Raw genomic sequence first — 22,828 nt, forward strand, 5'->3', positions numbered from 1 at the left:
ATTGAATTGAAAGTAAACTTGTTAATGCCGATGAGGAAAAACTGTGCTTCTTAGAAGATATATTTTTATCTTCAATCGCGGGCTAGTTTAGGAGCCACTGCAGTTGTGATGTGGATTTATAATAAAAAGGAAATGCTCATTGATTAAGTATGGAAAAATAAACGAATTAGATGGGGTTTTACAGTATCATAAACAAGATGTTTTTTTTACATTTTTAAAACAATCAAATTTAATTATAAATATAATGTCTCAAAATATAAACTCTCAAAGTAACTTATAGTCGGAAGTCCGTCATGAATCACATTGAAAAGTGTGCGAAAAAACTGTCATGAGTCACAATGCAATAAATGCATTGCGAGTTAGAGAGAGTTCAAAATTAGCCTCAACGTTTGATCTTGCTCTTCCTGGTATTTGTTATTGCTGTGTTCAATGTCAACGAACTTTCATTGAAAATAAGATAAGTCCAGTACTTGATTTTATAATTTAATAAAATTTGCGCATTTTCATTATACATCCAATAACAAGGTTATTACTTTTGTAATCATTATTTATATAATATAAACGTTATATAATATTTACAATATTCTCCACCATGACTAAGGATAACAAAATCGATACAACAAAATAACAGAAAAGGGACTATAATCAGTCAGAGTGATCGATAAACTCTTTCTTTAAAAAGAAGAGTGGAACGTTGTATTTTTGTATTAATATAAATAAACATACATGGAACATAAATTGACCATTTTTATTATATATCATATAATATAAAAATAGCATTAGAACGAATGAGTATTGCATAGCAAATTATGCACAATTGACTGAAGTTTCGAGTATGTTATCACAAAATTGAAAAATATAATGGAAGTGTATTTCAAAGCAAAATTTTCTTTAAAAGTAATTCAATAGCTAGATATGATTATAATAAATAAATATGAGGTATGACTTACATATACATATGTAAAATAATATAATAAAACACATTTTTTATTAATAGAGATTAGTCTCTAATAACAAACAAATATCTAACAATGAATAATAATAATATAAACTTACACATATACAGGATTATTTATTAAAAAAAACAACATGGATTATATTAATAAATATAACATATTTATATAATGAAAATAACACATACGTATATGGAGTACTATTGAAAAATTGAGCTGATACTCCGTTCTAATATAATTTAACATTCATTTCAAAAGAAAAATTGCAACAATCAATTAATATATAAAATAAAAAACAATATGCCTATAATAAAAACTTTACGTATAATTTGCCTTTTTGGAATTTAAATAAGAAGCTAGCAGTTGATCCCGCACATTGGTCTCCAAATAGCAAAGAAATAAAAAATTACAATCATAAATTAAAAAATAAAAATAACGCGAGTTTAATGGCACGAAGATGAAATATACAACAATTCGTAAAGACTTAATTCGTTTACATAAAAAAATATTATTTTTATCCGCATCGAATGACTTCAGTTATACACAAGTAGACCGTATAATTAAACTATGAGTATTTACAAAACCAGAATTTACACATGTTGAAATAATACGTGTCATGACAAATCAAATTCTATTATTCGTGTAACATTTAAAGCTGAAATGAAAGCTAGATAAACTATAAAATTAATCTAATGAGCATCGCTACTATTCGCACTAGGCAAAACGTGCACTTGTTGAGCTTTCCCGTTATGGTAAACTTGACCGGGTTGAAACGGTTCTAATCGTGGATGAGCCGTACTGCTCATCATATCCGGTCTTCTACCATCTAAAAATTGAAATAATAAATAAAGACTATGCTAATTGTATGTGAAGAATCATGAGCTAGATATTTAGATACCTCTAACAGCAGTTTGATTAGCGGCTATATACTTAGAAAGTCTCACAGTCGGTAAAGGTAGGTATCCGGCTATGAGAGGCATAACGTCCAAAGTTACGTTTTGAGGTTCGGTATTGTCCATTGTAATCACGCCTATAAAAAATATCATCGTTTATAAAGAACTTGATCATAATTATTCAAATTTCTTACCTGCTGTTCTACCACAAACTGCCCACATAGTCTGATCGGCCAATACTTCGTACATCAAAGAGTTGTGATCTGTCTCGTTTACCTAAAAATAAATTTTATTTTTCTTAGCTATAAAACATGAATAGACGATTTCACAGCATTTCATAGAACTAGTTAAGAATAAAAATATGGCAATTGATCTAAAAATTGTTATTTCATATTACTTCTTGTAAAGATATTGTCTTTACCACAAAAAAATATATTTTGTACTGTTGTAAAAACTTGTCAAAAAGTTACTTAAACTTTCGCTTCCTGTGATGTATACTGAGTGTACATGTCGAAGTTTTGGGAGAAATTATAATTTAAAACACCCAAGAACCAAGCTGTTGAAGGATCCAATGTACTTTATGTGATCGTGTAACTGATGCCGGGAGATTGGCAGATATATTGTAATTTAATGAAATAAAATAATTATTTATCATAACAAACGTTAGTCGGAATAGTGAACACCCCATGAATAATTTTCTGCAACGAATCATGGGGTGTTCACGCTCCTTACCTAACCAGTTTGTATGTCGTCATATTCATAATTTTAGATTTTTTTGGCATTCTAAATGAAGATGGACAATGCACAAAATAAGCAAAACAATTCACGCATTCGGCAGATAATTTGCCTAATTCATGAACGAAACAACGGGCTTGCACTTTTCATGAATTAGGCAAAAAATAAGCATTATAATATTAGTATTTTTCTAATTTTAAATCACTAATTTTTACACATGTACACTGAGTGTACATCACAGGAGCGTATATTTTTTGTTGTCTTGCTGTATAATAGAAGTAAATTAAAATAAGTACCTAAATCTAATAGTCCAAAAATAAGCAAAGTAACATTATGCAAAAATACATAATAGATCATTCTAAAAAATATTTGCATTATGCACTGAAAATTTTGCATATTAAAGGAACAGAATTTTATATAAAATGTCATGATTTTTATTTAGTGTTACTAGTTGTAGTTGGAATTGAGTTCAGTGTTGAAGAAATAGCCATGATCACGATTTACACGAATTAAAAATAAAATAATACACACCTTCTGCACCGATAGTTGTAGATAGCACATTTGAGAAGCTCGACAAAACTCCGATCCTTTCGTCGGCTCCACTTTTGTCTTGATCAAAAACAATGTTTGATAGTCTTGCATCTCAAACGGACACTTGTACTCTTTAGATTCAGTTTTACCCTTGACCCGATAGAATATCGAGAAGACGGTCTTGATCTGTTCAGATTTATCCAACGGATTCATCTGAATCTCCCACATGAACGACACAGTATTTGCGTTGCAATCTAGAACCTAAAACATTAGATTATGTAGCCTTCGATATTTAAAAGAAATATCTTCAGACGAACGAACTTACGTATTCATGATCGCCTTTCGGATTCAGATCGACCAGAGTGACTTTATTCTCGGTGTCAAGGTTCGGTTTATAAACCACCAAAGTGATTTGATCGGAAGTCGACATGTTCAAAGTTATATGGATGAACTTTCGGGTGTTTGACGTCAAGAGTCTCAATGACGCGTAGAACGGCGGCGAAAAGTGAAGAGTCACAATAACAGGATTTTCTACCCACGGACAATGAAGCCATACCTTAAATTTGATAAAATAACAATCAAATATAAGTTGAATATGTACTTCGGTTTATTTTGCCTTACCTTATGCTCCAACGATTTCTTATCCTTTTTCGGTGGCAAAAAAGCAAACACTACAAGTGGTACTGTTATCGTACTGAACGGTTTACAAGACGGAATTTCAACGTCCACTTCTCTCACTAGATTTTGGTATTTATTGCTACTTATTGCCATGGTTAATCCGTTGGACGCTTTCAAGTGTACTAAACATTTCTGTAAATAATAATTTAAAATTAGAGATAAATTCTAGATTTGTATAATTATTAAATAATAATTACTTCTAGTAAACTCATCGAGCCGCTCGTAAGAACCAGCTCCATATGATGTTCGATTCCGGCCATCAAATCCTTCCTCGGATCCGCATTATTCAAAGCTATATTAATCCCTTGAGTGATGACTTCGTAGCATAATTTGCATTCTGATAAAGCGTTCGACAGATACTCCAATTTCTTCTCGACTACTAAAGATATCTGTCCGAGGCGAAACTGACCCGATCTGTTCGCGACAACTTCTAATATTATCTCATTTGTGCCGGGCTTTATTAAAAAATTTTCTACACTGAAACAATTCGTATAATCGTTTCTTTGCGTGGCAGATTGCTTTCTATATTTACTGCTATCGGTCCTTTTCAGTTTACTCTTCGGATTATTGCATTGAACCGAAGCCGTGTCTAGAGTCTTGTCCTCTTTCCAATCCAAATGCAGAGCCATGTTCAAAGGACACATGAGAGGATTCGGAGGTTTCAACTCGTCCATTCTACAACTTTTAATACAAGCGTCGTCGCTCGCTATTATATCTTGATTGGTTAGCGATGCTTTCTTAGCCGGCGACGCCTTCCCGTTAATATTACTACTTAAATTTATTTCAGTCTTATTCGATTTGTCTTGGGGTTTCTTTTCTGCTGCTTTCGGTTCTTTGTAATCTTCGACGGATACGGCGGCACGATGACATAGCACTTCTCTGGGGAAAAAGCTCTCTAGTGTCAGATTTATACGGACGGGACTGTCTTTAACGTAATTCTCCCGCTCCGAAGAAAGAATTTCAACGGCTATCACTTTAAAGCACTCGTTCAATTCGGACAACACCGGTACGTCGTTATCGTTTAATTTGTTTCTGATACATTTCAGCATTTCGTCAAAGTAAAAGTTCCGAACTAAGATTTCCAACTCGTTAGTACAACTAATAGTAGCCGATAGTTTAGTATATCTGCAACATAATCATAAGATTAGTGTCCGTCTTTGCTTTAATACAATAATAAAAATGAACACATACCTTTCAAAATCTTCCGTTTTAAGATAACACGCTACCAATTCCATTCTAGTCTGAGCGGCCAAATCCTTCCATCCCTGTTCCTCATACGATCTTAAAGCGTCCAATAAAAAAACACAAGCTTTACTCGTCTCGCCTAAGTCGTTATAAAACGACGCTAAATCACGTCCAATAAATCTAGCGCATCTACAAGAACACGAGAGTTAAGTAACGAACTACAAAACCGTATTTTAAAGCGTTATCGACGATATACCTCAATCTACCGATGTGTTTATATGTACCCATCGCTAATTCGGCTAATTCTAAATAATGCAATTGAAACTGTTGCTTAGAACCTAGAGCTTCTTTGAGCTTGTCCATCGGAGTGGGAGAATCGGGGATTTGCGACGAATCCGTGATCTCCACATCGCCCATTCCAGCCGATAATGTAACAACCATATGAATTTGATCGGACGATGGATCTGGAGTACCGGGAAGCAATCCACAGAGCTTTCCCAACTCCCATAACTATAAAAATAATACAATTTTATAAATACAAACGTTTGCATAATTTATTTAAAGCAGATATACGTACTTTATCTTTAGCGTAATGCCATAAAGGAGCCTGATGTGTAGCGCATTGTTGAACCACTTGATGCGTAGCGTTCGCTGCTAATTTCTCGCAAGTTTGCAAAACCTCCAAACATGTCAAGAGAGCCCAACAAGCGAACGCTCCCACCGGGACGGTAATTTCTAATATAGTAATCTCCTTACTCGTATTATGGACGACCGACAAGCACCGTGACGCAATCTACAATAATAATTATATCAAAAACTCTCATTATACGACTGAATCGAACCGCTAAGACTGACCTCCCACGGTCGACACGTCAGCAATAACAAAGCGCTCTGCCTCTGAAAAAGATACGTCCTAAAATCGACCAAAGTCATGCTGGACTTCTTGATCGACTCTCTATATTTGTGCGGAACTCCGACTCGCAGACAAACTCCTTGCCAAGTCTCGACGGAACTTTGAAAATTCGACAGCCATTTGGGACAATCGCCGATGGTGGAATTGAGTACGAACTGAGTGAACAGAGCGTCCAATTCGTCGTACTGTATCAACGCTTCGTCATACAAGCCCAGCATTTCTAAAACGAATGCGAGTTGTTCCTAAAATAAATATAAAACGTTAATAAAACACTGATCTAATTTTATTTATAAAATACAATTTTGTACTTGTAGCAAAAAATATTCGCAGAAATCCCATCCGGGTTCGTTTCTCCGTTCCCTCTGCTCCCTCATGTGCTCTTCGAACTTGATTAAACTTTTATTGTAAGAAGCTAGGACTAAGTGCCTGATCCGGGTCACCAATCCTCTCCATGATTCGGCCGATCTGGATTCGGACTTGATGGGATTTATGACGGATACGCAGCGATCGCCGTGTTTGGACGCGAAATCGTTGCGAATCTTGTCCAAGACGGTAGTGCGAGGCATAAACTTGTTGGTCTTCCTGATGTCGTACGTCTCCACTAGAACGATCATCCAATCGGTGATGTTGTTCTCGGATAGTGTTTTGAACCATGACTCTATATCATCTTTCGTGTTACTTTTATAAAACTCCACATCCTGTAATGTTAAAAAATATGTAACGATTAAAACTCAGAAAAGGATTTATATAACTTATATTTACACAATCCTAGCCGGAATGTATATTTTGTTAAAATACCCATTGCGTCATTGCACCAAATTTTGCCCAATAGGAGAGCGCAAAAACAATTATCCCTTCTCAGAAGTCAAAAATCCACGTCAAAAGTAATAAAATCGTGTCGTTGCCATCGTAGTGGCAACGCTCGTTACCGAGCGTTCCCACTGCGACGACGACGACACGATTTTTTAGCTTTTGACGTGGATTTTTGACTTCTGAGAAGGGATAATTGTTTTTACGCGCTCCAATTGACCAAAATTCGGTTTGGATACACTTTGACCAATACTTCCATATAAGAAGTCCCTAGTAATATCAGTACGGATAGCTATCATATTTTTAAAACAGTAAAATATCTAAGTATAAAACCAAACATCCCATGAGAAATAAGTAGGCTTATGTTGCGTAATTTCTAAAACTTATAGTTTTTTATTGAAAGCAAAGCCCAGTAGATATATATATATATTTCTTCTAGTGAATATACAAGTTAACCAATAGGCACTAGTTAAATTATTCGCTGATCTAAAATGTTTATGAAACTCAATTTCCCAGTTGCAAAGCGTACATTTGCTGTTCAAACCCAAACCTAACCTACACAAATTAACCACTTAACAGTTGGTTTTTGTTAAAAAAAAATGTCCATAAATTGTCACCTTTTTTTTTAAAAAAAATAACAAACAAAAATTTTTTTTAAGGAAAATAATTACCAAGTAATATAATTTTTTTTAAGGAAAATAATCACTGACTTATATAAATAATTAATGAGTAATATATTTTTAAGATCTCAAAAAAAAAAATTCAAAAAGTTACAATTAATTCAATAATTTTTTTTGTATGATAAATTTTAAAACTTTCAATACACTACCCTACATCACAATCCGGGCAATAATATCTATTATTTTTTCTAATTGATCAATTCTGTCAACACCACCCATGAAATTTTCATAGTCCCCAACAAGTTCCGGAATTCTTATCGAATCTCCCCTTCTCTCGATTTCTACCATTTTTGGATTGTGTACTGTTGATAATAATGTTCCGTCCTTTTTATCCTTCCGTTTCATTATACAAACTTTCCCTCTCTGGTATGCACATATTTTTCCGCTCAGGGACATCCCCACCACTATTACAAGTCAAAACATGATGAGCCCGAACGTCATTCAGGGAAATCACTACCAAACAAATCAAAACAAGTTTAGCCCGAGCGTCGCTCGGGCTAGTAAATACACGATCAAACTCCGCGCCCGAGTCGCGCTCGGGCAAAACTGTCAAGTGGTTAACCAAATCCAATTTGACCTAATGGAAATTTTAAAACTAATTATAGTTTTAGAATTAATAAGAACAGACAGATGTTGCATCTCTCATACTGCTCCATAGTTTGTCTACAGTCGAATATTGTTTTAAAACTATGATAGCTTTTCTTACCGATATTACTACTGACTTCATATATGAAAGTATTGGTTAAAGTGTATTTAAACCGAATTTTAATCAATAGGAGGCAAAACCAATTATCACTTCAGAGAAGGGATAATTGTTTTTTGAACTCTCATGCTTCATTCGATTTTCATTTATTGTAAGTCGTAATATTGTTATAAAGTCTTAATATGAACGCTAGATAACCACTGTGTTGGAGACGGCAAAGAGTTGTCATAAACCGTGTATAATAAACATGGGAATTTATGTGGCAGGAAGGTCTCAAATATTGTTGCTCTAAGGAGCTTTGTTATGTCAGCTTGAAATATTGATCGATGGAGTTCACAGCTTTTGTGTTCTAAGACACTAAAATTTTTTTTTTTTAATTTAAAATTTTTTTATAAATAAATTAATTTAACCACTTCGCCTAAATGTATGCATGAATACGTGCAAAATGTAGTTGGTGTTAGATGCAAAACCATTCCACGGAATACCTTGTTTTACTACACGTTTTTGCATGTGTGTTTGAGTAGAAAACACTTGACCCTTATAAATCAAGTAATAAAACTGACACTTTACAGTTCTAGTATTTTTTTTACATGTTTCTATTTAAAATGCACCTACTTTCGAACATATTTGTTTATTACTGGATGTTTTCATAATTTAGGGAACAAAATAGAAGTTGTGGGCTTTTATTCATTCACAATTGTGTGTTATATCCAGATGGTAAACATTTTCGTATAAAATTAAAAAAAAATTTGATGTGTTCCAACAAACATTGAAATGTGTATTGCCATTGGATTTCAATTCAAACGTTTTTTAGTACCTATACACATGTCGATTTTTGTTGTTTGATTGTAAGTTTTCATTATTTTTTTAAATTTCAATAATAATAATAATTATAAATAAATAATGTTTAACTAATTTCTTTATTAATTTTCATACCACAACGCAATAAAAGAAAGTGATTATTTTTAATCACTTTTAAAAATAGTCCCGAGGATGAAGTGATTAATTATTGATATTTGTTACACCATTCATATCTTTTAACTTGTTATATGTTAAATAAAAAATAGTTTTTCATCAGGAAATGATGTTTTGTTTAATTTTAAATATTTATCTATAAACTTTTTTTATGAAAAAAAATATGGATACTTGTTAATTATATCGGCGCCATGCTCAGAAACTAATGGTTATAAACATTTGTTCTGCTTTTGGTCTTAACGTCTGGGAAAGTTGCCAACGTTTTTTAATTCGCAAACATCCGTTAAAAATCGCAATTAACCACTTATCAGTGTCATTGAATGTTATTCAGTGTTATCAACAACACTGTTATATGATTAAATGCGATTTTCAACCGATGTTTGGGGAATAAACACACGCACAAGGATAAAGAACTAACGTAGCAAAACGTTGTTGGCCACTCTTGCAAACGTTAGAGCCAAAAGCTGGAGAGGGTGTTCATAACAATCTGGTTTCTAAGCGTGGCACCGATATAATTAACAAGTAGCAAAATATGTTTTTAAACCTAGTGTATGGTTCTTAACATATTACAAAAAGAATGGCTAAAATAACATGAAAAATATTATGATCTTGAAATTGCGCAATATTGCTTCCAACTGTATGGCGAAATTATGTGATCGCAAGGGGACGAAGGGACGAAGGGACGAAGGGGATATTGTACGAGTGACGAAGAGTTGATTGAAATAGTAGAGTAGAATCAAATGACAACTGACCGTACAGTCGGTCCAATATATATGGAACACAGGCTGCTCGATTAAATTCCATCGGAGACCGGAGAGCGTGAGCGAGTCTTTGCCTTTGAACTGCTCGAAAGTCGCCTCGACGAAGACGTTCTTGAATACTCTGCCGTAAGACCTGCGCCATTCGCTCGAGTCCTGCGGCACGGCAGCCACCAGGGGCGCCTCTAGACTGCAGAACAAGTTCCAGTCGCCGGCGCCTGTCGATCGAAACATCCAAAATAAATAATATGAACGAGGCGCTTCGGTCAACGTACGAAACGTCACACTGACAGGTGACGAGGGTTCTGTGGGGCTGAGCGCCCCGAGAGGCGGTCGATCTCATGGCGAACTCTCCGGCTCCCCTGATGCCCCCATCGCTCATGGGTCGAGGCCGAAACGCATCGAAGCGACGTCCGCACTCGGACACGGAGAACGCGCTAACCCACTGACATAACTGTGAGAGGAGCTAAACTAGAAGCTAACTCTCAACGTTTAGTACCTTTTGTAGCAAATATTTTCAACTATAAAAAAATGTTTACATCTAATAATAAAATATGTTTATTATTTACTAAATGCACACAAAATATTTTTAATAAATTCACTTCTCGAACACCACCTTTCCAAAAAAAAAAAACAGCACTAACTTCTACTCTCGAGGACAAGTTATAATATAAGTGTGGCATCACTGGGAACTGTCAGAATATATGTGGATGCGCATTTTATGTTGGATTACAAGGGCCTTATCGTTTCTCTTCTTACTGAAAAACAAGAAACTGCACACAATGAAAAAGTTTCTAGACACCGCTAATAATAAAACTGATTAGTAAGCATGGCTTAAGTTATCGTGGTAAGTATAAAACTATTTTTGGATATAAACCTTAATCTTGGAAATTTCTTAGAAATACTTTTGTTGTTGTCGTTTGAATTCGACTCTATATTTCAAAATTTGATTGAAGAAATATCCATATTAGCAAAAAATCCTAACTGAGAGTTACAATTCTATCTAAAACCACAATTAATTATTTGTTAGACATTATGGCAAATTAGATTAAGAAACAGATCGTAGCAAAAATGTTTGCAATCGGGATAGACACGACACAAGATATTTCTGTTGGCCGACTAAATGACGATAATTCTTCGATACATGCCAACGGAAAGAAAAATACTCAACGAAAGACTATTTTTTGTCATTCAATGTAAATCGAGTACGGGCATGATCATTAAAAAACTTAGACTTAGGTTAAAAAACTTTTCTATTTTGCTATATCATATTGAAATAGTATATTTCATATACATATGAATATTCAGTATTATTTACTTATTATAAATATTTATCGATTCTTCCAATATCACAAGTTTCAGGTGAACGACGTTTTTCGAAACTGAAATGTTATGAAAAGTCGATCGAGGTCAACTTTTTCTAGAGAGAATAATAGGAAGCGTTTATGCGGATGAATTGTAAACCAGAACATTACATCAAACTTGCTAAAGATACAAATAATTTATGGCCTGATAAATCATAGCAAGATATATGGTAATATCCTCACATGTGATATTATTGTAGGGGGTCAATTTATTTAATAATTTAATCATTCATTATATGAAAAACTTGGCGGCATTCTGGTAGCACTGAGGTGACGGCAACAAAGGGCGACGCATTCTTTGGCGCCCCTCGTCTGCCGATTACTGACAATATTATAACTTTTGGGACTGTGGTGATGGCGGGTGGCAATGAGACACAGATTGAGCCGCTGCAGTAATATATTTATTGACGGTTACAGTTGTTTACATTACAAAATGGGGCGGACGCGCGACGGCACGCGTCCGAACCCTTACAAGCTTGCCGGTCGAGAGAGAGAAAAAACCGTCACGCCGATGCTACTCCAGCGCCCACCAGTTTTGGCCATAACAAATCTAAATTCGGCTCCCATATAACTATGTAAAATTTAAATTATTAATACTGCACCAGCCCATCCGTTAGCCTAAATTTTAATGCGCAATTATGAATTATTTGATCCGTATTACTTATAACAAACAATTCGCCAGATTGAAAAATATATAATCATCATATTTTTGTTAGCTAATCTGATTGTGAGAAAAAATATTTTTAAAATTGACATTTAATTGATTTGTTCCGAATTACCCCGTTACCTCATATTAAACGTCAAACGTAAATTTGGCAGTCCGTCAAGCTGGCAGTGAAGCGGTGACAAAAATATTTACATTATTTTGTTGTTAATAAATTAGCATATACAAGTTTATTGGTAGTCTTTGTAAAAGCAGTAAACGTTCTGTCAGTTGTACACCGAGACGAACGCTGGCAACGATAACGAAACGTGTAGATGTCAAACTGACAGCGAAATGCTGGGCAGAGTCTCCGAAGCTTTGCATTCGGTCGCCGATGTGGTGGGTGATATTCGACATCGCTGCAATCTCCAGTCTAATCGATCTATATATTTTTCACTTTTCATTGTTTGACAGATCGCACCGCCTGTCACGAGGCTCGTAGATTTTCAATATCATTGGAAGTTGATTCAGAACTTCTACATAGGCGAAAATGCCTCGACAAAAGTTCACGTCGAAAACACTAAAATACCTTTACATCTGCATCAAATGCTTCAGGTATTTATAAATACTGCTATGCTATTTTTAATTCAATTGCATCGCATCGTGTATTTGCTTTACTCGTATGTGATTTAAAGGTTGTGTAGTTGGTTGTTTTAAATCTTTACAGTAATTGTGTGGATTTCGAGTCTTTGTATCCAAATCTGTAGTTGCAATGGAATTCTCTGGTGCAAAGTACTGGTTTATGTACACAATTACTCAATGTTCTATTTATAAAAACATGTTTACAAACTTTATTATTGCATGACATCATCAATATTCTTTTGTTTGTGTGCTTTAAGTAAGTTATACAAATCTTAATCCACTATAATATATATTTCAATTATCTCAAACCGATACCTTCACAGCTTTGCTTGGCAATTTTTATACTAATGAAATTTATTCCTAGATTTTTCACCAGGTCTTAACCACTTGCGTGCCGCGAGTTTAAAGTTAAACGTCACCCCAATGCCGCATGTTTTTAAATAAAAAACAAAGCCTTATAAATAAAGTAAAATAAGATTTATGAATTTATATTTACATGTTTATACAAGCTCTATCAATTGAATCCAAATTTAGTAGAAAAACACACTTTCTTTTATTGTCAGGGTTGGCACTTCTAGTATTTTTTTAAATAATTAATTTATGGTATATTAAAAAACTATGGTAAAAAAATCACAATAAAATGTAGGGATTGTCACTAAGAACTTTATATCACAATTAGTACTTGTCCTTCGTGTGATAGTCTTCAACATAGTTTCAATTCATAAATATTTGGAATAAAAAATAGTGTTTTTTTTTTAAATAAATTGTGTATAATAAAAATATTTTATTAATTTTAAATTCACAGCAAATTTTTTTATGGAATATTATCTCAAAAACAAAAATAACAATTCAGCAATAAATTATATGGTCAAAATACAATAGAAATATCTTGATCTTTTCACAGTTCTTAGTGGAAGAAGAAGCAGAATGTGGCAACGATCTCGGTCCTTGCATCAAAGAATTGATCGACGTCAATTTGGGAATAGCATCATGTTTATCGAGCTTAGCCGAAGTCGATCGACCTCCAGGGTTAAGAGCTGTCGTCTTAACTTGGTACAATTCATTATTACGCCGAATCAAAATTGCGCCGATACACGAAGTAGCTTTGTATCGACCTATACAGGTAATGTTAACAATCATAATTCATACGATATTATCAACCGCTGATACACAATATAAATTTTAGAAATTATTAATATCTTGCAACGACAATCACGCATCTCCTAACGAGAAAGAAGAAGTCGAGCTCCTCTTGACTCTTTGCGGTCTCGTTAGAAAGCAAGCGGAATTAGCAAAATTATTCTTATCGAGCAATTACGACACGTGTACTTCTATCGTAAAGAGCGATATAATAGAAACGCCCAAACGAAATCCACTATTCGATTACGACTACATACCAAATCCGCTTAAGCACATATCTTTAGTAACGCAACCGAAACCTGTTGAGAAAAACAGCTCCAATGAAAGTAGCTGCACGTCTCCGAATTGCGACGGAGCTTCCGACTCAAAAAACGTATTTAATTTCGAAGAAAACGATAAGTTTATATTGATCGATTTGCTACTCGCTTATCTGTCGAGTGCTGTGAGTATTGTATTTATTTTATTTAGTATGTTTTATAAGAGGTTTTTCTTAATAATATTTATTTACAGGATAATCATATTGTTTTACGTGCTTGTGAAGGAATTATGATTGTGACGTCACTTCCTGATGATAGAATTGCACATTTGATAGCGAATTCTAGTTCCGTTTGCGCATATCTAGTCGATAAACTTATCGATAAATATAAAGCTTTACCGGAAGATACTGATCCTTGCGATATCGATCAATTAAACATCACCTGGGGGTGAGTAGATGATTTTTGTTATTTAATAGCCAGTTAGCTCCGCCTCCAGAACATCCCTTTGTGAAAGCTTAACTTTCAAATTTGGCATTTGTAGGCATCCATCAGATAATTACAAAGGATACATATAAGAATTCTTATTTGATGCATGACCTGAGTATTTTTTTTAGACTTGTGTCTGAAGTTTATGAAAAAAAATGTTCAGAGAATTTATTTTATTATTATTTATTTATTTTATTTTATTAATTTATTTAGCTTAATAGCTAATCTTTACATCTAACAAATTTAGTAAACATATATAAAAATATATAAAAAATACATAACAGAAAGAAAAAATGAAAATATACAATAATAAAGTCTTAATATTATAATTTATTTCTATATGTACGAAGGTGTTTTTTTATTCCATTTATGAAACCCGTTATATTTTTGCTGTTTCGGATTTCTCTTGGAAGACTATTATATAAATCAAAACCTCCGTACATAATTCCCCTAGCCGTACTCGTTTTCTTATACTTAATTTTCTTTAAATTTTCTCTATTTCTAGTATTATATTTATGTACATCTTTATTTCTTATTAAATACTTATTAAAATATTTTGGTAATATATTATTTTCTAACTTATATATAAATACTAAAACATTCATACTCAATATTTCTTGAACATTCAACCATTCTAATCTATCAATCATACTTTTACAATTAGTTAATCTATTTTTATTTAAAATTGCTCTCATTGCCCTATTTTGTAATTTTTGCAACATTTGTTTATCTAATTTATTTAACATATTTAATAGTGTTGCACAATAATTAAAATGGGGCAATATTATACTATTATAAATTATTTTTTTTGTATTTATACTTAATATATTTCTTAATCTAGATAATAAACCTATTTTTCTACTAATTTTTTTTAATATGTAATTACAATGTTCTTTAAAATTTAATTTTGTATCAACAATTACTCCTAAATATTTTATATTATCCACTATTTCTATACTAGAGTTATTTATTACTATTTTGGTACTATTATCTAACACATTTTTATAATTAATAAACATACATTTAGTTTTATTCTCATTTAATTTAAGTACATTATTCTTTAACCATATTTCTAATATACTTAATTCATTATTTAAATTATTTACAATTTCTTTAATGTTATCACCTATGCAATACATTAATGTGTCATCCGCAAATAGATGAATTTTACATTTTTTCACGTTATTAACTATATCATTAATATACAAAACAAATAACAATGGTCCCAATTTAGACCCTTGTGGTACTCCATAAGACACTAATTTCTCTTCAGAATATACATTATTTATTTTAACTTTTGTTTTCTTTTATATAAGTAATTATTAAACCATCTTAAAACTATATCACTTATACCTATACTCTCCAATTTCTTTAACATTATTTTTCTGTCTATTGTTTCGAAGGCTCTCTTGAAATCCAAGAAAACTGCTCCAATGATTTTGTTTGTATCCTTAGCCAATAGCCAATCATTTATCACTACTTGTAATGCAGTTTCAGTGGAATGCTTTTCTCTGAATCCCGATTGTTGTTCACATTTTGTAGTAATTGATTGCTTTTGTAAGTCTACTAGGTCAGAATTTAAATCGACTTTGGGTCAGAATAAAAATAAAATCTCAGTCAGAATTTTATTACCACCATGGTCAGAATAGATATATAATGGTCAGAATAAAAATAATAATTGTCAGAATAAATAATTTATTTAGGGTATACCCTTTACCCGTTCCAGATGTTGGGACCACTACCTGAAAAAAAAACACCCAAGAATGCAATGACAAAAAAAAGAATGTTTCCCTCTATCCTTGTAAATATTATTTAGTTAATTGTTTACTATTGTAATTCACACAACACCAATGGCTCTCAACATATTTTTAATCGCACGGAATTTATTGTTGTTTTTTTATTACTTTAATATATAAAACACTAAATATATTACAATTACTTACATATTTATATACTTGATGTTTGGTTATATTTGTCGATCATATGATATTTCTCGAAGTAATCTTCCATATGAAGATATGTTATGGAATTAAGAATTAAAAATCTCATTTGTTTTTCTTTCAATAGTTTTTTTATACATAATATAGGAATTTAGTATAGTAAAATCCACGTTAAAATCAATAAAATTGTGCTGTCGCCATCGCAGTGGAAACCGTGCGTTTCCGCTGCGATGTGGGAACGTAATTAATCCTCACAACGTTACAAAAAATAAGAAATATATGACAATTTATTCGTCAACATGAACTTCACGATTCGGAATTTAATGCTCTCAAAATATATTTTAGTAAATTGACAATTCCAGGTAAAATGGTTTCAGAAAATATAAAATATATTGGGCATGACATACATGCCCTTGGACTTCTAAAGGTTAAAATTTATATGTAATAATGAAGATATTTTTACAGATTCGCTACACAAGAATTTACTGATAAATGTGCCAATTCAATTGGACTCCGAGAAAGCACTTCTTTCTTATCATGGTTAGACTATTGCGATACTCTTGCCAAAGAATGTCATCCATTTGTCGCAATACAACTTTCCAGAGCCTTTAGGTGCGTAATACATGTAATTTATAATCATCCCTAATATTAAAATACAATAAAAATATTATTTCCAGGTGGCACTTCTTCGTATCCGAACTAGAACTTGGAATAAAAAATAGTTACAATGCCGCTCTCATCACCACCGTGATTGGAAAATGTTTGAAAGCTCTAGATTCTACAGATTTATTAAATGGTTAAGTTCTATCTATATAATTTATTTATTATTGTTAAGAATTTGGTGTTTTTATTTATATTTAACTAATTGATTAACAGAAATCAGTCATTGGTTGGTAGGTGATTGTACTAACGTCACCGTGAGACCTCCGAGTTCTCTTTTACAAGCGTTGATCCACAACTGTCTTGAGAGTGACGTGGAAGTGTGTTTAGAGACGCTCAGACTCTTCGAAGTGATGCTAGAGAAGACTTCTGAACATATTTTGCATTGTTTGGTTCTTGGTTTCTTGGAAGGTAGAGGTTATCACATTCCGATACGATCGTCTTACCATCCGGAAGACGAGGAGAGAGATAGACTAAACGGACAATCGCTGCGTCAAGAGAGGGAGAGAAATAGGCAATTTTTTCAATGTTTAAATAGTCTTTTATACAATACTGTTAATATTTTATTTATTTAATGCTTTAACGATTTAGGCAAACGATGAAGAAGGTTTTAGATCACAACCCAGATGGATCGGTTATACAAATTGTCGAAGGAAATGCTTCTAAAATCAACGCTCAAGTGGAGTTAACTAACATTCACCATGTGATAAATAGGTATTGTTTTTACTAATTTGCGATCTTGGGACGATTAATAATTGCGTTATTTTGTCAGTTTTCTTCTGCTCCTTCCACGAAATTTGTTATCCGATCCAGGAGGATTAGGATATGAACAGTATATGCAAGATGCACATAGACACTGTTTAGTAAGTATTATAATATCATAATATATCATCTGCATAACCAATTTATCTATATTATAGCATAGTGTATATTAGTCTGACATATTTTACAGGTATTTACCTTCACACATTATAAATAGTTTTATGTTGTTTTCTTTCTCTTATGTCTCATGCTCTGTCATATTTTTTTAGTATCACTCATATATATATCCACTCCTCAGGTACAATTTTTCAATAGATCCACTGATATTGTGTCTATTTCGAATGCGTTACTAAACTTGATTTTTTTACGACAGTTAACCTTTACCGGACAAAAACTTTTTTCTTATTAAATCCACTGCTGCTTAAATTATTTAATCATAAAAATTAAGCTTCTTATCTATTGTTTATATATCGTTTATTAAGGGTGTACCTAACGTGACTATTAATTTTTTAACATTTACAGCGTTGGTTAGAAGCAACGTCAGGTTTCAACTGGCCGATGGCTGCAATTTGGCATGATCCGTCATCGAGTTCGACTCACAGCTGCGATAGTAGACCGGAAGCCGATTTACACATGCCTTGTTCTCCGTACGCACAATCCAAAACCGAATCGCCAGTCGGCGTCAAGAAAGACGAGCCGCCTCGAATGTGTCCGCCAAGTTGCAAAAAACTCATTGGAGAATCTCCAGTTCATACGGACGGAGTAGCAAACGCTTTCCATCAGCAGTTGGTGTTGAATCAAAAAGACCGCTGTTGCTTGCACGATATGGCCGAAGACGACGAGATGACGTTCGACGAAGGACCGTTCCTGAACACACTGTTCAAGCTGTTGATCAACATGCCGAATCAGCCTTACCAGATAAACTTGCAGCTCACGGCTATATTTTCCAAGTTGGCAATGATGCCTCATCCGTATTTGCACGAATATCTTCTGAATCCTGTTTTACCGACTGGTAAAAATGTCAACACGTTGTTTAAATGCTTGCAACGACTGTCGAAGCTATTTATGGCTCAGGTTCCGAAGATAAAACGGTTCAACACGATTATCGAGGAAACGAGGCAAAGACTGCTCGGGAACGAGTGCGCTGACGACAGGTATTATTTTTTTTTTAATTTCCTGCTTAATTTATGAAGACTATTCGAAAAGTTCTCCAGATTGATTATATTTATATATGCACAACGAGATATTACATTGTAGTAACTAGAATATTTTTGCCACAAAGATTAAATTTATGTGTAAAATTAGTACATTGATTTCAGCTGTATCGTTATTTGTTTGACAAATTATTTTGTAAATCAGTGTTTAAAAATTATAATAATTAATTAACGTAATTTAAATTTTAACAATGTGCTCTATATTATAGTTATTAATTATAAGATGGCGGCAGTTTTGCGCTACAAGCTCATAAATTCACGCTTTGCGTTAGCGAGAGAAAAAATCATCAAAATCAAAATATTACAATGTTGCTTGAAATGCTCCGGAATAATCTTTTGCTATCAAATCAACGTTTCTCTTTAACGTCTTGCTCTATATGTATGCTGATATTGGTGATGAGAGATAGTAACGTTATCTCCTCGCATCTATAATCTCATGCATTCCTGTTCACCTTTTGTACGAACGAGGAACACAGAAAGTTTGAAACATCAACAATAAGAAGATAACATTCTCTTTTTTCACATGGCAAGTAGGCAGAGCCGGAATTAATAAAATCGTTTATCTCGGACCGCTCCTCGCGCAGCATGCGATCCTAATACATAAAGTGTACCATCTTTATTATTTGTACAAGGCGGAATAGTATTACAGGCGGCCCTCGACTTTCGCACATAATTGGTTCCTGAAAATGTGTGCGAATGTTAAATGTTCGAAAGTAGAGGGAAGTAAAAAAATTTAAATTGTGTGTATTTTAAAATATTTATTTATCAAGTAAATATAAGATGTTTAAGAGGCGTTTAAAATACATGTTTAAGTGGGGTTTACGGGTGTTTCCTTTGAAAAGTTATCAAGAGTTAACTGTTTCCCACTATTCTTTTTCTTTTCTTCATATAGTATTTATAACATGCTATGTTTTTATTGATCGCCCCACGCACTTGAGATATGTGTTCTCCATTGGGATCACAATCTTCCATAATATTTAAAAATTTATCAAGATGCATGAAGGCTTCATTTATATTTTTTATTGTTAAAGAGTTTTACAAAATAAACCTGTCTCATCTACATTAAATATTTGGCTAGAGGAATATTCTCCATCTTCAATAATTTTGGATAATTAGAAAATAAATTCCTTTGCCGCATCTTTATCCGCATCAGCCGATTCTCCAGTAAATTTAATATTATGAAAAGAATACCTCATTTTAAAATTGTAAAACCAACCGTTTCTTGCTTAAAAAAACAGTGTTAAAATATTGTTTTAATCTATTCTTTAAATCTTCGTGCAAACTAAGAGCTTTTGCTTGAATAATTAGTATATACTCAGAGGGACATATTTTTGATGTTGGTCATCGATCCACGACGACGAAGATTTTTCCATTTCATCCATGTTTTTTTTTGCCGTGTTTTTTTGGAAACATATCTTTAAAGATTGTGGAAATATATCTTCAATTTCCACAATTTTGAACGTATTCCTTAATTATATTTTTATTTTGCAAAATTTAACATATCGTAGACTTTTTTGTATCATACGAACGTCCGATTGAAGCAAAAGATTCACCGCTATCAGAATGTAATAATTTCCATCTTTGTCTCGAATCGTGTGAAGTTTATGAGTCCTTGATTTCTTTTTGTTCGTATCAACACTAAAGTTTTTTCGTTTCTCATTCATGTTTATAATTTTTTTAAAAAAAAAATTATTTAAAAAAAATGTTTTTTTAAAATTAAATTTTTTTTTAAATTCTCTAGAACGCCAATTTTGTAGTAACTTATAAATACGAAATAAAAGCAATTTTTGTTCTTTTTCTATTTTCGTCCAGCAAAGCCCGCAAGAAATAGGTAAATTTCTGTATATAAGTATGTGTTTAAAATAAGGTATTTAAATTTTTAAATATCTAAATCTACCAAAAATATTTTTTTAGTAAACAAATATATTACAAAATATTTTTGCCCTAGTCACCACTAAAAAGTCACCACTTTGAAACTTGGGAACCAGAATGGCTAACAAACTTAACTTGGCCAAAATATTTACAAGGTTTATTTTTTAGATGAGTTTCATGACTATCTGATTAAAACTATAGCATTTACTATATCTTTAAAAATATGTACAGAGATATGTATATAAAAAACAATTAAAAAATATTTGCTTTAATTTTTTTCTGTAAAATATTTTTTGCTTTATTTTAAATGTTTGCCGCCGTTTTGCAACAAGATGGCGGATTAGGCTAACAAACTTAACTAAAATATTTAATAATAGTAATATTAAAATATTACTAAAAAAAAAAATAATTAAATAAAAAGCTGTATGTAATTTTACAAAAAAAAAAATATTTTCTCTTTGTGGCAAAAAATTGTATTCTTAGGTTTGAAAAAAGATTTAGTCGAATATATTGGATATAAAATAGATTATTCTTACGTTGTTTTATCTGATACTTGCCCGCAGGCTGGAACGGATTGTTCCTGTGTTTTCCATGCTACCGACTTAAATCTTGTCTGTAGTCACAAATAAATGTAGAGTCCAACTACTTCTTCAAGTAAAAGCCCGTATTTGAAACAATATTTATATCCGATTCTGAGAACTTTTAGAGCATTCCTAATTTAAATTGTTGATTACCCTTCATATGTAACTATTTGATTTGTTATTTATTTCGTAGTGATTGCAACGATCCGCTTTTCGAGAGTCTAATCGTCGTCGAAGAATTCTGCAAGGAGCTGGCCGCTATATATTTTGTTAAATATCACCATTCCACCAGCTGAGTAGTTTATTTGAGGTGAAAGGATATTGTCGTAACTTTTAGCATAGGTATTATCGTACAAGTGCAACTATGTTATTCTTCGAGCGGTGGAAAGTCGAAGGTGCCTTATTCTCCACCTGAAGAATCTTGCTTTAGATTTAGACGATTCTACAAATAAAAGACCATCACAAAACACGCGAAAAAGTCGTATATCTAACTAGTCACATACTTTATTTCTAATTTTATGTTAATATTGTAACATTTATGTCTCTGTAACTCAAATACGTTTTAATGTTTTTAAACATTTAACTTGTGCTAGTCTTTGTTAAAGCTTTTCTTATATTTTTAAACTATGAATTATATATAGTAATTTATTTATGTAATAATATAAACAAATCTGGTGTTGGTAATCATATTTAATGTATAAAAAGCGGTTTTGGTGTGTTACTCCTTAAGTCCGTATAAGACCAATATGTGATTGAAATTCGTGGTAAATTATATTTGTTGTTAATTATCAAATCAAATAAATTGATGTATGTATGTATATAATCGATAAATACACAAACATATAATAAACGTTGGTTGATTTATTTATAATAAAACTTCGCTTTTACTTTTTCATTGAATGATATATTTTTCTTACAATAAAATTTACAAAAAGTGATTAATATATATCCATAATATGTATATTTATCGTATTTATATAATTTTTAACCATCTTCGAAACTATACGGTGCACGTAAGTTGTCTTCATCGCTCATATCACATTAATAGAGATACCGATTTAATTCATTTGTCGACTAGAACATCTATTAAACAATGCTTGAGATTGAAGACGAAGGCATCGGATGCCTTAAATGGTTAAATAAAAAAACAACATCTAAATTATTGTCTCGTAAATTAAAACATATATAACGTAAAAAAATTGTGACTAGCACTCAAAGATATTTTGCCTTGGTTTTAATTCGTAAGCAGATATTACAGTGACTAAGGCACCTAAGGCTTTTTATATAAACTGATCATAATAAACAAGTGTGCCACTTTACGTTTGCGAACTTTACGTGATACTATTTAATCGATAAGATAGTTTTACGTATATGTTATTTTACAATAAATACAACATACATATATTTGGGATTGAAAATAGTTAATTTCAACTGTTTATTTTACACTAAATCA

The 22,828-nt window shown here is 32.5% G+C and overlaps 2 protein-coding genes across 2 annotated transcripts; one reads left to right on the top strand and one right to left on the bottom strand.

The window, feature by feature from the left end:
• Positions 1 to 971: 971 nt before the first annotated feature.
• Positions 972 to 10,272, bottom strand: SIDL (SIDL trafficking protein particle complex subunit 10). The gene is made up of 14 exons (XM_088182694.1): positions 10,106 to 10,272; positions 9,809 to 10,032; positions 6,197 to 6,586; positions 5,831 to 6,130; positions 5,553 to 5,768; positions 5,232 to 5,485; positions 4,982 to 5,164; positions 3,988 to 4,915; positions 3,734 to 3,922; positions 3,438 to 3,668; positions 3,113 to 3,373; positions 2,041 to 2,122; positions 1,852 to 1,983; positions 972 to 1,779 (listed from the first exon to the last, which is right to left on the bottom strand). Exons 1-14 carry the CDS (start codon positions 10,194 to 10,196, stop codon positions 1,643 to 1,645), a joined length of 3,618 nt encoding a protein of 1,205 aa, XP_088038820.1. The 5' UTR covers positions 10,197 to 10,272; the 3' UTR covers positions 972 to 1,642.
• Positions 10,273 to 11,980: 1,708 nt separating this feature from the next.
• Positions 11,981 to 22,225, top strand: LOC148236282 (FHF complex subunit HOOK interacting protein 2A-like). Its single transcript, XM_088183700.1, has 12 exons — positions 11,981 to 12,220; positions 12,296 to 12,436; positions 13,368 to 13,586; positions 13,650 to 14,045; positions 14,114 to 14,307; positions 16,752 to 16,898; positions 16,964 to 17,082; positions 17,163 to 17,460; positions 17,538 to 17,660; positions 17,719 to 17,809; positions 18,231 to 18,862; positions 21,569 to 22,225. Exons 1-12 carry the CDS (start codon positions 12,176 to 12,178, stop codon positions 21,669 to 21,671), a joined length of 2,508 nt encoding a protein of 835 aa, XP_088039826.1. The 5' UTR covers positions 11,981 to 12,175; the 3' UTR covers positions 21,672 to 22,225.
• The last annotated feature ends 603 nt before the right edge of the window (positions 22,226 to 22,828 follow it).

The sequence above is a fragment of the Plectrocnemia conspersa genome, unplaced genomic scaffold (assembly GCF_051122295.1).
Source record: "Plectrocnemia conspersa isolate PC_06_02 unplaced genomic scaffold, ASM5112229v1 ptg000003l, whole genome shotgun sequence".
NCBI classification, from domain to species: Eukaryota; Metazoa; Arthropoda; class Insecta; order Trichoptera; family Polycentropodidae; genus Plectrocnemia; species Plectrocnemia conspersa.